The 15782-nt window shown below is 35.6% G+C and overlaps 1 protein-coding gene across 1 annotated transcript; it reads left to right on the top strand.

Annotated features, from left to right (window-relative positions):
- Positions 1 to 1044: 1044 nt before the first annotated feature.
- cdx1b (caudal type homeobox 1 b) lies at positions 1045 to 7376 on the top strand. Its single transcript, XM_039663508.2, has 3 exons — positions 1045 to 1551; positions 3635 to 3783; positions 6780 to 7376. The coding sequence occupies exons 1-3, from the start codon at positions 1137 to 1139 to the stop codon at positions 6975 to 6977; spliced, it is 762 nt and encodes a 253-aa protein (XP_039519442.1). The 5' UTR covers positions 1045 to 1136; the 3' UTR covers positions 6978 to 7376.
- The last annotated feature ends 8406 nt before the right edge of the window (positions 7377 to 15782 follow it).

The raw sequence follows: 15782 nt of genomic DNA, 5'->3' as shown, positions 1-15782 counted from the left end.
GAACACCTGCGCATTCCATGGAATCATTCACCAGAACTCGAACCAGCCGAGGTTCGGAATCGAACACTGAGGAAATCCCATTCCATGTGTAGGCTATAGTCATACCAAGCATTGAAATAATCTTTCTACATCCAGTGCATTAAGAACATAAAATGTGTCTGCAAATGTGTCACATTTTAACGCACATCCCATAAAATCTAAAATGACATAAATGTAAATGATTATATTATGGCCATGATCTTTGCCTTGTTCACACTGTAGCTGTTCCTTGTCTTAAATCCAATCATAATCAAAAGTCGTGTGCATGTGTGCGTGATATAGTGTGTGAGGAACTACACTGTAATATTTTTGTGTAAGAAATATGGTATAAACTAGTTTTGTTTGGCAAAATCGTATTATTAAAATAGTGACAAAGTGTTATTACAGCATGTAATTTAATTTTTTAATCTTTTTTTAATCATTTTAATTAATTTTTAATCAATTATATAAAATAACCCTTTTTATGTAAAATGATATTGGAAGGCCACGTTATGACTTAAAGTTTATGATAATTATTTTCTCCAGAAATCTTGCCAATAAGAGCACAAAACTAAAAACAATATGAAAACAAACATATATTTTTAACAAAATGTATTCAAATATATATTGATGCGAATTTCGTGAATGCTTCTTTCCCTATAGCCTATAAGTTGACCCTTTCACTTCTTAAAAAGTATAATTTTAACAATAACGTATCTATCTTACAAATACAGCGATACTATAATATCCATCACATTTAACTCTTAAAACGAATTGAGGTTGGCCTCATGTAGGCCTTGAAAAGCAATAGCCTATCATTTTTACAATATTACATTTTCCTAAAAATTAGCCAACTAACATGTTTGCAGTGGATAATTAATTATATAATAAGTCATTGCATTCTTTCGTGGGCCGCTGTCTTTCGATACCGTGGGAGGGTGATGATCGAGATCATAAACGTGACGTCAGCCACGCAACCTTTAGCAGGCACCGAGGCTGAAGCGTTCAGAGAATCTGTCCAGGTAGACGAACCGTCAGGTTATAGGGAAACCTGGGTCTGAGGAGCCAAGATCAATCGTGCGGGTGCATATAATGCACTGGAGTCATCAGGCGGGAAAATGTATGTGAGTTACCTCTTAGAGAAGGACACCAGCATGTACCCAAATTCCGTGAGACACCCAAGCCTAAACCTGAACCCTCCGAATTTTGTCACCGCACCTCCACAGTATCCGGACTTCACTGGATACCATCACGTCCCTGGGATTACCAACGAGCCTCACCACAGCCAAACCGGAGGCTGGAACCCCGCGTACCCTCCTCCGAGAGAGGAATGGACACCTTATGGCACAGGAACCGGACCTTCGGCTTCGGGCACGGGTCAGCTGGGCTTCAGTCCTCCGGAGTTTTCGTCTGTCCAAGCGTCAGGCCTTCTTCCATCGTCCATTAACTCGTCAGTCGGTCAGCTGTCGCCGAACTCGCAGAGACGGAACCCGTACGACTGGATGCGTCGGAGCGCGCCCCCGTCAAACTCAGGTGCACTTCAAATCTGAATGCAATTATCGCACTTCAAAAAGTATAATGATTATTATAATATTCATAGAAACACATAACCTAAAGCACGAATTGTATTTATCGTGCAGAAAAGAGTTTTTACGTGTATATTTATGGCGTGTAATACATAATCCAATCCTACCCAAGGGGTATCATATGCACGTGATTAAAACTCAATTTTTTTTTTTTTTTTTTTTTTTTGCGTAGCCTATAAATTGCACGATAAATATACGCATTTTTCACGAGATCGTGTTGACATAACTATCCGGTTCGCAAAAAGCCCTTTAAATAAGTTCAGTTCCGGCCTATGCCATATGTAACGTCGAAACTGGCGAGCTCGGCGCCACGGCCACAGCTTTACAGCTGACAAAACTCCTCTGCATTCACGCGTTTGTCATGCTAATAGAAATGTGTGTGTGTGTGGGAGTCCCTTTGCTTTGATGTCACTCTTTGTTCTTTTTTATGCCTGGATGCCGAGAAGTCTGTTGAATACACGGATGCGCACGTGGAATTAACTAATACATGCAGTTACTCGTGTAATATCTATAAATGATGTATAATTACATGCAACTGACCCTAAACCAATTCCTAATCCTAACCATATAGCCTAGTAAGTACATGTAGTAGTATTACTCATAATTAAAGTGCAACAAAAACACCTTGTAACAGTGTAATTATACATTTAAGAGTGATAATAATTAGCTACATGCACTTAGGATTAGGGTTTGGTTTGGTTTGGTTTAGGGTTAGTTGCATGTAATTATTACTATAACAAATTGTAAAATGTGTACACTCTAAAAAATGCTGGGTTGTTTTAACCCAATTTTGGGACAAATATGGACAAACCCAGCCTTGGTTATATTTTTTTTAATAACATTTTTAACCCAATGTTTGAGTTTGTCCATATTTGACCCAAAATTGGGTTAAAACAACCCAGCATTTATAGAGTTTAACAATGAAACTGTCAGTATAAGGATTTTTTTTAATAAACCGTAAAAAAGCATTAAATACAAATAAATAAATGCATAGCGTGGGAATATGTCAACACATCAATCAATTTATATTAAATGGATCTCACTGATTATACAAAATGGGAAATGCAACATAAATTGAGAATATTTAATAGTTGGACCTAATATTTCCATCAGATGGGAAACAATGAGATTTACTGAGATCTTTGATATTTCAGCATATTGTTAAAGAAACTTCAGGGACCATTAATGACTCATTAATTAATTCCATGCCATGACATCATAGAAAAGCTGGGGAAAACTCTCCGTGTGAACACTGTCACTTATACGTGTGCCACAAAACTAGGATCTTGAGGCAATTCCTCAAGACAGAAGTTTTAATTACTAAACACTACGACGAACTGTCGAAAGTCCCGAGCCAGCTAAGCACAAACGAAGCATTATTAGCTCATTAACTCTCAATTTTATACATCACAATGAAATATCTGGCTTTAAAATGGAGGAGAGTTGCTCGGCCGGGTTAATGATAACTAGATTTTGGATGAAGATGCTATATGGTTGAGAAGCGTAATTATCTGTGTGTGTGTTGCCCTAGACAGGCGGTGTCCTTCCCCTCGCCGTGTGTGTGTGTGTGTGTGTGTTTTAATATTTAACCCGCCGGCCACTTAAGTCCACTCTTGCCTCTGACAGGGTAAACTAAGTTTGAAATATAGAGACGCGATTCCAAAGACCTTTATAACATGCACATCTTGGTGTTTTATATATGTGTGCTCTTAACGATTGGCTTGATTAAGGGAGCAAACACTGTTCCCATAGTTACTTTTTAATAGAGAAGATAAACACATTACTGCATTAACTCGAAAAGACCCTTTATTTTTGATCACATTGTCATTAATTATAGTCAATTTGATTTTTGTTTCAAATCATCATGAACGCCATATGATGTTTAGCCTTGAAAAAGGAACCAGATTTCCATTGATTTCTAGTATGGCATTTACAAAAATTAATTTTCTATTATGTAAAAAAAAGGTTAATCGTGTGTAGAGTGAATTCTTAGATGGACTGATAAATTTGCTGTGGTGTTTTTCTTTTAGGAGGAAAGACCAGAACAAAAGACAAATACCGGGTAGTGTACACGGACCATCAGCGTCTGGAGCTGGAGAAAGAGTTTCATTACAGTCGCTACATCACGATAAGAAGAAAAGCAGAGCTGGCGACAACACTCAGTCTGTCAGAGAGACAGGTCAGCAGCTTTAATACAGCCCACACAAATCTCAGATCATAGTCTTAGCAATCATACATCACTCACATGCAGTGTTGGGCTAACGCATCACAAGTAATCGGATTACTTTTTCAAGTAACTAGCAAAGTAACATTACTTTTTAATTTATTATGAGTTAACTTTTCAAATTAGTTATGCAAGATACTTTCACTGTAAAAAAATATTGATGGTTTAACTTAAAAAAGTAAGTAACCTGGTTGCCTTAAAATGTTAAGTTGATTGAACTGGAAAAAGTGAGTTAATACAATGAAGGAGATTGATTTAACCATCAGAAACTCAAAATTATATGTTATCTGAACTAAATAAATTATTTAAGTTGATTTGACAAAAGAAAAAATGTTGTGATTACTACACTGTAAAAAAATATTGTTGGTTTAACTTAAAGTAAGTAACCTGGTTACCTTAAAATTTTAAGTTGATTGAACTGGAAAAAGTGAGTTAATACAATGAATTCAATCATCAGAAACTCAAAATAATAAGTTATCTCAACTAAATAAATTATTATAAAGTTGATTTGACAAAAGAAAATATGTTGTGATAACAAATCTTGAAAATATTTTTTACAGTGCCTGTATTGACTGACTCATCTCACGTGCACAAAAACAGATTCAGATTCAAAACAATATGAAATACAATATGTAAATCTTTAATAATTAAATCTTAAATAATTCGTGCATTTAATCTCAAAATATGAACAGATTATTTTTTATCTTACTTGCACAAAAACAGATTCAGCATTCATCAAAATGAACAAATACAGTGAAACCCAAACACTGAATATTACACAAATCTTGTATAAATACATTTCAAATAACATGTATTTTATCTCACTTTAGTGACTAAATATGAGACAAATATTAATCTCACTTGCACAGATTCAGTGTTAAAACAATATGAAATGCAAACACTAAATATTATGTGAATCTGGAATAAAAATGTTAAATAATACAAATATAAGCTACTTTATTTATTTCCCTTTATTGACTACATTTATTTGCTGCTGAACTTCAATGATCCACCCTTACATGAAAAACACATGAATTTCACATGTGCAAAATGACTTTAGATGAACATCATGTTGTGCAAGAGTGATGAATTCCTATTCTTTTGCAAGAATGGCCAACACAATCTCACAACAATTCGTAACTCTTTTACGTTTTAGCGAATTGGCATCTGATTTCGTACATCTAGACCCGGGTATGTTTAGGGGCGGGGTTATGGGTGGTCCTGCATAGTGACTTTTTAAAAACACAGATAGAATTTATACGAAATCACCTCCGTTTTCCTGGGAGATCGGGATAAAATGGCAACAGAGCTGAAAGGTTTCTTTGAACGGCGCCCTCTACTGTACAGCCGTGGATTTGCATTTCCTTCAGCATGAGGTTTATTCAAGGGATGGTTTATTTTGAAATTATGTTTTAGCTTACCTCAAGGACATTCAAGATGTCTGTCTTTGTTTCCACAGTATTTTCAATTTTGATATTTTTAGGTCAAACCGTCAGTCATAGAATGCAGGTCTATGGTCACCACCTTAAAGAGCATGCACAGAGAAGTCCAAATTAAACATGATTTAATGACTCGGTTTGTGTGAGAAAACGAACAGTATTTATATAATTTATATCGTATTTATATCGTTATGTTTTACCTCTTGTAATCACAGCCACAAAGCGCCCGCGCCCTCAGATCAGTTGGACGTGGCTGTGGTAACAAGAGGTAAAACGATATAAACACTGTTCGTTTTCTCACACAAACCGCTCGTTTCGTGTCTTAGGCCATCAATGTGTACTTACATTTACGAGTCATTAAATCATGTTTAATTTGGACTTCTCTGTGCATGCTCTTTGAGGTGGTGACCATAGACCTCCATTATATGCCTGACACACAACAACGGTTTGACCTAAAAATATCAAAATTGAAAATACTGCGGAAACAAAGTTGTTTCTACATCTTGGATGCCCTTGAGGTAAGCTAAAACATACCAAAATTTAATTTCAAAGTGAACTATCCCTTTCATTTCACTTTGGTGAAAAGGCCTATACATTTGCCAAAATAGAGCTGTTGTTGATTTTTTGGTAAGCAAACCCCATCCAGGTGAGAAAAAGTAATGCAAAAGTAACATAACGCATTACATTCCAGAAAAAGCAACTAACGCAATAACTTACTTTTTCCATGCATGTGTCTTTAAATGCAAATGAGCTGCTGCTCCGCCCCCTTTCCATGAGAGGGTGGAGCCTGTACAGTGACTCTGATATTCTGCCAAAATCAAAACAATCCAAGGCACTCAAGTAGGCTATTTTTTTTTATTATAAAAATATAAAAAAGCCTTTATACTCTCATGGCCGTGTGTGTGCCTCGAGTGCGAGAGCTGACCCATCCCTACACCCAAACACGACAGAGAGACTGAATCCTTGTATTTGAAAACAAAACATCTGTTTGGTTTTGATTATCATCTATCGTGGTCATGCTCACAGTTTAGACTAATATGTTTTTTTTTGAATGTATAAATCCATCCATACAAAGCTAAAAACAAAATCACTCCCTGCTCTTGACTGAATAACTAGTAGATTTAATAAGAATATATTTCTTACTTGAATGCTCTGGCTCTGACTGTGTGCAGCTCACTGAGGGGCGGAGCTAACCTAATAGGGCGGGGTCTGTCTGCACTCGTGGGCGGGGCTTGTTCCGATGTGACATCATATTGAAGCACATTCCTGAACGGCTCACTTTGAGGCACTGTTTCAGATTTATGGGGAAAATAAACAAAGTGAATGGATGTTTACACACTGCGGACACATAAATATGTTCAAAGACAATATAAAAGTAAATTTTGCATAATAGGTCCCCCTTAAAAGTAATTTGCTAATACGTCAGAGATATAGAAGAAAGCGACTTTTGCCTCAATAACTCTCGAGGGAATTTTTTTCCCCCCAGTATGACTCATGGCATGTTGTTGACAGGTGAAGATCTGGTTCCAGAACCGGCGTGCAAAAGAGAGGAAAGTCAATAAAAAGAAGATGCAACAGCCCCAGCCAGCGTCCACAACCACACCGACCCCACCTGGATCATCTCTCCCAGGCAACGTGTCCATGGTCACCAGTAGCAGCGGCGGACTGGTCTCGCCGCCCATGCCAATGAATATCAAAGAAGAGTACTGAAGAGAGACTTTGACTGTTAATATTTTTATACTGCCCTTTCACACTTAGACATACACATGGTACTTTAAAATCAACACATCTTTGCTGTGATGAAAAAGAAACTGTGACGAACGTGACAAAAGACTGTCTGATGGGGGTTTAACAAAAAGTCGTCAACTACCATTCCAAAGTAAAATGAAGCAACGTAAATCTGAAAGGTTGTGTAATATTTCTCTGGCCGTGTTGGTTTCTTTGTTTTAGTACTTTATTACCGCTGTTGTTTTGTTCATCATTGTAAACGTTAAGATTTTTTGAGATTATGAAACGGAATTAAAATAATTGTGTATTTCTAAAGTAATTTGTATTAATAAAATAAATGTTTTATTGTGGCAAATCGATTCAATTCAGACTTGCCAAGGAGAGCAGCGTTTCCATCCATTCATTCTTAAATCTGACATTATTAAATTGTGCCTTAACAGAGATCTAACATACGAGCTAATCGTATCAAGCACTGATTTGTCAGTTTCATTTAGGGTGTTTTTTAATATTCTTTTAAAACATCCTTCTTTTTGCAAGGACTACTGAGAAAATGGCAGATGTACACACACATTTAGAGAGAAAACACCGTAGGAGCCGCATCTTAGGCCCAGTTTACACCTGATATTAAAGGGATTGTTCACTTTGATATTCATTTTTGATATGTTTTATCTTACCTCAAGGGCATCCAAGATGTAGGCGTCTTTGTTTCCGCAGTATTTTCAATTTTGATATTTTTAGGTCAAACCGTTGTTGTGTGTCAGTCATATAATGGAGGTCTATGGTCACCACCTCAAAGAGCATGCACAGAGAAGTCCAAATTAAACATGATTTAATGACTCGTAAATGTAAGTACACACTGATGGCCTAAGACACGAAACGAGCGGTTTGTGTGAGAGAACGAACAGTATTTATATCGTTTTACCTCTTGTAACCACAGCCACGTCCAAGTGATCTGAGGGCACAGGCGCTTTGTGGCTGTGGTTACAAGAGGTAAAAACGATATAAATACTGTTCGTTTTCTCACACAAACCAGTCGTTTCGTGTCTTAGGCCATCAGTGTGTCCTCCACGGCGTCATCAAGCAAAGCCGTTGTTGTTTTTCTGAATGTAGCGCCCTCTAGCGGCATAAAATCTTAGCTATTGTAGCTTTAATTTGATCTCAAACAGTTTCATTGAAATAAGTTATTACTCCACCACGTGCGTGAAACCAACGCGGTTGAACGACCACTTTGTCGTCGTGAATACGGTAAACACACCCCAGAATTGGAAATCAAGCAGTGTAAACGAGACCATTAGTGTCTAAACTCATTTGATCATATGAGCGTTTACTACCAATGTGTTTTCAACTCCCTCTGGACCTGATGGAAATTAAGTGGACGTTTTATACCCGTTTACACTTGTATTTAGAGTCGCCCACTTGTGATCTGATCTACTAAACCACACCAGGTGTAAACAGGGCCCGAGAAGAAGAGCGGTCCGAGACCCACGAGCGAACAGACAGCACTCGAGCCGGAGCGCGCTGTTTGCTCAGTGTAACGGCATCGCTGGATACACCGAGGAGAAACTGTGAGCTATTTCATTATCAAGCACACTCTGGACTCTCTTATCAATGGTGTGACAGAGAAGCTCAGCTTGACGGGCATCACATATCTCCTCCACGGCGTCGCTGAAACAGGACCTGTTTTATGACCACGTTAACAAAGCCAGGGTGTGGCGTCCAAAGGCCAGCGAAAGCCACTGTTGAGCAAACAATATACATCTGCCCTCGTTCATATCCACTCACACACACAGCCCATATGCCCACAACCTTCAGCCCTGCTATCTTCTTCATCTTTGTGAATTTCTAAAATGAAAGAAGACATTTCACATTGTCATCTGTGTTCATCTCACAGGGGACCGAATTCTCTATAGCCTTGTATCCTGATTACATACATATGAGAGAAATATAGAGATTCTAATGACACGTTGATTTATTTAATAAAACGAATAAAGATGTTTTCATGATTTGGTAAATGTGTCTTGTTACCTTATTGATTCATTTTCACTTTATCAATGCTCTATTTCTGGTAAGGGGAGAAGTGTATAAACAAGCTTGCTGATAGCTCCCTCGTGTCATAAACTTTATTGGGGGCATGTTGTAAAAATATTCTCACCACAGTAACAAAAGCTTGTTGATATGTGTTCTACATATGCAATTCTGGAGCTACAAAACTTTTTCGGTAACGCTTTACAATAAGGTTCATTAGTTAACATAAACGTATTTCTTTAATCTTTGTTAATGTTAGTTAATAAAAATACAGCTCACAGTGCATTAACTAACGTTAAAATACAACCTGATATTTTAAAAACGTATTAGTAAATGTTGCAATTAAGATTAAGATTAATACATATTGTTCATTCTTAGTTCATGTTAACTACTAATGTTAACTAATGATCCTTGTTGTAAAGTGTTAGCTTACCACTTTTTTATTAAGTTTAAATCATTTCTGCATTTATTAATAGAAAGTGAACATGTGTTTAAATCAGTCAGATGGAAGAATATTAATTGTAATTAATTAAAAAAAAAAGCCCCAAGTTTTTTTTTTTGGTCACACTTTAATAAGGTTCGTTAGTTAACATTAGTTAACATGAACTAATAATGAACTGCACGTATACAGCATTTGTTAATCTTTGATAATGTTAATTTCAAAATACTCAACATACTGTTCAATTACTAATGCTATATTAAAATCGTATTAGCATTAATAATGCACTGTGAACTAATATACTGTAAAAAATATTGTTGGTTTAACTTAAAAAATGAAGTAACCTGGTTGCCTTAAAATTTTAAGTTGATTGAACTGGAAAAAGTGAGTTAATACAATGAAGGAGATTGATTTAACCATCAGAAACTTAAAATAATAAGTTATCTGAACTAAATAAATTATTTAAGTTGATTTGACAAAATAAAAAAAATGTTGTGATAAAAAATCTTTTACAGTGAACAATGAACAGCTGTATATTAATGAACTAACATTGTACTTTAAATTGCATAATTCAGTATAAAAGGAAATAATACAGAACAATGATCAGGAACATGTGGCGATTCAGAGAAAAGAAAAAAATTATTTTAACATTTTTTAAAATTTAAGATGTTTTCAAAGCATTTTTATTGGAGGGGATTTAAAAAAAAATCAAATTATGACAATAATAATTGTAAATCATAAGGAAATCACCCAAGTATCATGGAACTACTGATTTTATCGCAAACAAAAATTCCTAGGATGAAGATAAACATTTGTCTGTTTGTTTTCCCATCTTAAAACCTCTTTTTAAATCTCAAATTTAACAGAATGATCTATAAATATAAGTTAATTAGGGCAAATAGTGTAAAAAACAATAAAAGAAGAATACCTGCCACTTAAAAACGCTAAACAAACTCATTACCCGTCTAGTATTACTTATATAGCTTGTTTACGAGGCTATTGTATCATAAACTTTCAATTACAATAGTTATACCCACTAATAATCTCTATAATGGCGAGAATAATTCTACATAAACACTGGAGCTGTAAAGCAATGATTCTAGTGTCTCTCTATAAATAGCAGATATGGTTAAGTGCCGGTGGACCTTTTCATTGAACCCAGCGGAATTTACTCGCAGAAATATTTCTGTCATCATAAAAATAACTTGAGGTTTTATATAATACGCTCTAAACAGGCTTGTTTTAACCCAAATTTGGGTCAAATAAGGACAATGGAAATGTAATTTGTAATTTTAATCCAACTTCAACTGTACATTTTTTAATTGCATTTTTAACCCAGCATTTGGGTAAAACAACCCAGCATTTTTTAGAGTGTATTATCATCAAACAAAAAGCGAGAAAGCAAGGCCCTGTTGGATGTTTTGTGGAAGGTGCCTTATTAAAGTCCACATTTTTCATATTCTTTTATATATATATATATATATATATATATATATATATATATATATATATATATATATATATTAGGGCTGCATGTGCAAAATTAATTGCGATTAATCGCATCCAAAATAAAAGTCTGTGTTTACATAATATATTTGTGTGTGCTGTATATAATTATTTTGTCTATATAAATACCTATGTATGCATGTATATATTTAAGCATTATTTGCGCTTAAATTCTGTATATATATATATATAAATACATAATCTATATTATATAAATATAAATATTTTATATATGAATAACACATTTTCTCAAATATATACATACATGTGTGTGTATTTATATATACAAAATAATTATACAGCACACACAACTATATTATGTAAACACAGACTTTTATTTTGGATGCGATTAATTGCAATTAATTTTTGCACAGCCCTAATATATATATATATATATATATAAAATATTAAAAGATGAAGAGTAATAAATTGAGACATTGTTTTTGCACCATAGGAAGGGGCATAAAATAGTTTACTAAGTTGCATAATGGTGACATGCCTTGATATCAAACATCAGATTTTTGATAGTAGTGCGCGTACATTTCCTCGGGTCTCTTTGAAAGCCTCATCCTTCACCTTGATAATCAACCTTTGCCTTTGTTGATAATTTCGAGCATTTCAACATGACAATGTATCTATGTCAAAACAAGTTCATGTTTGGCAATCCAAGATAGACGTGCAAGAAACAAACCTCAGTTTCCGAGATGTGACGTGTGAATGATTAACCCGCGCAGAATGCTCAGTAAACTTTAACATCAATAAAACAGACGTATGACTTCAACTGTCATTCCTACCCTATCTCACGACCAATTCGTACGAATTCGTACGAGTGATTAAAAAGTGGTTAATTCGTACTAATTCGTACGACCTCACTCGTGCGAATTCATACGATTTGTCTAAACCCACGTGACGGTTATGTTTAGGGGCGGGGTCAGGGGTAGGTCATTCGTACGAATTCATACGAATTGGCCAATTCGTAAAATATGTACGATTTAGCAAAAATCGTACTAATTTGTACGACTGAGGTCGTATGAATTGTTACGAATTAGCCACCTCGTGGTCATTCTGATCATCATTTTGCAGGTGAAATCACTTTTCATCACCGTGGGAAATGCAGCGCAAATTAAATAATAGCAACTGCAAAACCACAAGCTCGAACTAGTAGTAGTAAACGCACATCTTAAATGTTGAGGCACATAGAAAAGAGTAACAGTAATATTATATATATTCCTTTTCAAATGCAGTTTTAATTGACTGATGTTTCTGCCTCACAGCTGATGTCAGAGGTCAGAGGTCAAAATGCTGATCACCCAGGGCATTCTTTGCCCTGGATTTCTAAGTTATTTAGATTTCATTTGGTTTATGAACTCAGAGTCTGTGAATTTAAACCGTTTGGACCCCATTGAAGTCCATTATATGGAGAAAATCCTGGAATGTTTTCATCAAAAAACCTTAATTTCTTTTCGACTGAAGAAAGAATGACATGGACATCTTGGAGGACATGGGGGTGAGTAAATTATCAGCAAAAGTTTTTTTTTTAAAAGTGAACAACTCCTTTAATTTCTGTAATTGCATGTATAATTACACAGTATCCTTACACCTTAACTGACCCTTAAACATAACCATAGCACCAATCCTGTCCCTATAACCCGTATCCAGCTCAACCTCAAAGTGTTCACCATTAACAATACAACATCAACACTATAAGAGTATAATGACACCTAATATAAAGTGTGACCTAATGAGAATATTTTAATCTGAATATATGCTAATCGTCATAGATAGATTACTCACTAACATTTACAGTATTAGTGACACAATCACATTTTTAGGTATAAGGTGCTTTATACGGCGCAGGAGAAGAGGAGAACATGATAAAGCGTACATTGTGACGCGCCATTAGAAAAGTGTTCTTGTTTTTTGCAGTTTCTAAGTTTTGTAAAATCGTAAGCTTAATGCCATCAAGCAGCGCAGAAATTGCTTACAAGCCCTTGACATTAAGACTACTTCTAGAAATCAAACATTTATGAATCCTATCGCAAACCGTTTAATTGATCGGTTGTCGGTTACATATGGTGCCGTGACCCGGATTGATACGCTTTTGAAACTTTTCCACAAAGTAGGCTCATATCCCTATAATATTTACCTAATCACCATTCGAGTGTGCAGTCACATGTCCTTTACTTCCGTAAAGGGTTGAAGACTTTTCATGCTGTAAATCAAAGGTCTTCCACCCTTGCGCCAATGACCCACTGTCCTGCAAAGTTTATTCCAACCTGCTTTAGCACACCTTGATGTGTATTTTCATTTTTCAAGCAATCCTGAATAGCTTGATTGACTGCTTCACGCGTGTTTCTTTAGGGTTGGGAGATTAACTTCTGGACAGTAGTTTCATCAATTAGAGAATAAAAGGTAAGCTCGAAGACTGAATTCAAAAAGGTAACACTGCATTACAAACTGCATGGTTGCAGGCAAAAGCCTAAAGTGTCATCGCAGCTTACAAAGAGTTCAAGCTTGGTTAATTTTTATCTGTGACATTTCATTGCCAAACATCATTTGATCTCTTTTTGGTGACTTTTTTGATGGTAGAATTTTTTTTTTTTTCAAAGTTGTCATGTTACAGATCGACAAATTAGTATTATCACTGTACATTTAAACTATTTTCTAATCTATATGTCATCATCATCAATATATCCTTGAGTAAACCTGACTAGTTTGTGGCGTATTAGGGTATCCGATTCAAATTTGGTAAAACAGGGCCGCCCAGTGGACAAAACATATATCAAATCTTATTTTAAAGTCACCACATTGACTTCTTTAAATTTGTTTGGCCATACAGAAAACATTAGGCCTGCCATTTTTCCACAGAAAGTCATTTCCTTACAATGTTTTGAGTTTTATAGAAGTAGGGCTTCTTTTTATAAGTTGTGGTAGTCGGTGTGTCTCCAGCTATAGGCTACAGTAGACATCTCGCCTCGTAATATATTTGCCTACGTCATATTTCAATCTCTTTGGAAAACAAGAAAAAAAACCACACACAAAATGACTTAGGCAATTATGCTATGATGAGGCTAACGATATTGTGTCTTCTGTTTGAGGCTCAATGTGCCAAGATCTCCAGCATCCCAGTGACAATATGAACAAGCAGTTCAAATCAAATCATTTATACTCACCCCCAACATTGAAATATGTTTAAAAGCTTGTCATATTTTCTCTTCTCTCAGATCAAGAAGTGCAGACAGAGGCAGGGGAAGAGAAGGACAGATGAAGTGCTTAGGCTCAACTGTAAACTGTCAACTTGAGGCTCGAGCTTTGAGGTTTATGCGCCCTTACGAAAAATAACTGCAGTACAATGAAGTACAACTGTAGAATTGCAGTATTAACGAAGTATAACTGCAGTATAGATACAATGTGACTGCAGTACATTGAAGTGCAACTGCAGTAAAACCACAGTACAAAAAGTACAACTTCAGAACAGTGACGTAAAACTGCAGTACAACTGTAGATTTGCAGTAACAAAGTAAAACTGCAGTATAGATACAATGTGACTGCAGTACAACTGTAGATTTGCAGTATTAACGAAGTAAAACTGCAGTATAGACACAATGTGACTAGAGTAGTACATTGAAGTGCAACTGCAGTAAAACAGCAGTACAAAAAGTACAACTTCAGAATAGTGAAGTAAAACTGCAGTACAACTGTAGATTTGCAGTATAATGAAGTAGTAGCCTATATACAATAACTTTAGTTCAGTGATACACTTTAAAAAGTGATAGACTCTTTTTGATAGAGAAAACTAATCCATTTTTTTTTAGTTTTATGTTTTTATTGGGCTCTCAGGCAATGATATCAGTTTAGTTGCCATTAAAAAGTGGAATTACTGAACCTAAATAAAGGAGCTTTATAGTATGAAAAAAAGACAGATGAAGTTTTTGCTTTTTGCATCTGAAGTCTTGGCCTACCAATATTAAACTGTACTGCAGTTATGAGACATAGCCCATGTGACCAGAGCTTCCTTCACGCGCACGCGCCGCGGGCGTTGTCCTGACAACGAGTCTCGAGAGCAGCTGATGCTCATTACTGTCAGTTAGCGTCTTTCCGCGTAGTGTATGCTCCATAAAATACGGTTTGGTTGATTTCCTCACTGAAATTATCGTTCATTTACGTTCATATTTATGAACTATCACAATTAAAACACAAAGACATGACAGCATTACTCGTGGTGACGACGGTCATTAAGTGGAATGGACGAGAAGCGTTTTCTGGAAGAAAAGAAGTTCATTGCGCGAGGCCTTGTCAAGTCATTCAGCTTAGAGGTGAGTAAATTATAACGTATAATGTCCTCATATTTCTCTTTTTTTATTTTAGATTGGTGTAAAAAGACTTTACGTATATGTTGTTCAGCCCGGTGGGAAAATAAGAGGAAACGCCGCTTCTATTCTGTAATTTTAGTTTTACCATTCTCCGGTTTAACGTTACACTGTTTAACGTTAGTGTTAACTGCGTCACAGCAGATTGTGTAACTTATGTTTGCACTTTGCAGCATTATTGTCTATCACTTTTAACGCATTTTTTTTAAACTATCTGTATTGTATGAAGTGCTATACACGGTGACTTTACTTGTTTAAATTTAATATCAGGAATATTAGAAATATCAGACACTAACTTACTGGAAAATACAAGCAAATATGTTCAGTAGTTTGACATTATGTGCAGAAAAGATTTTTTTTTTTTTTTTTTTTTAAGTAGGCTAACTTACTTTTTTTGTGTGATTGCTATTTCCAGGAAAATGTACTGGTAACAACTAAAAACAGAAG

Source organism: Pimephales promelas, chromosome 19, assembly GCF_988280905.1.
Source record: "Pimephales promelas chromosome 19, fPimPro1.hap1.1, whole genome shotgun sequence".
Taxonomy (NCBI): Eukaryota; Metazoa; Chordata; class Actinopteri; order Cypriniformes; family Leuciscidae; genus Pimephales; species Pimephales promelas.
The sequence above is the reverse complement of the archived record's forward strand: the minus strand, read 5'-3'. Positions and strand labels throughout refer to the sequence as shown.

Bases quoted from the DNA above. Each gene is read 5' to 3' on its own strand.
- cdx1b (XM_039663508.2), top strand. From the start codon at position 1,137: ATGTATGTGAGTTACCTCTTAGAGAAGGACACCAGCATGTACCCAAAT. The intron at 1,552-3,634 runs GTGCACTTCAAA...TTTTTCTTTTAG, and splicing joins CGCGCCCCCGTCAAACTCAG to GAGGAAAGACCAGAACAAAA. The intron at 3,784-6,779 runs GTCAGCAGCTTT...TGTTGTTGACAG, and splicing joins TCAGTCTGTCAGAGAGACAG to GTGAAGATCTGGTTCCAGAA.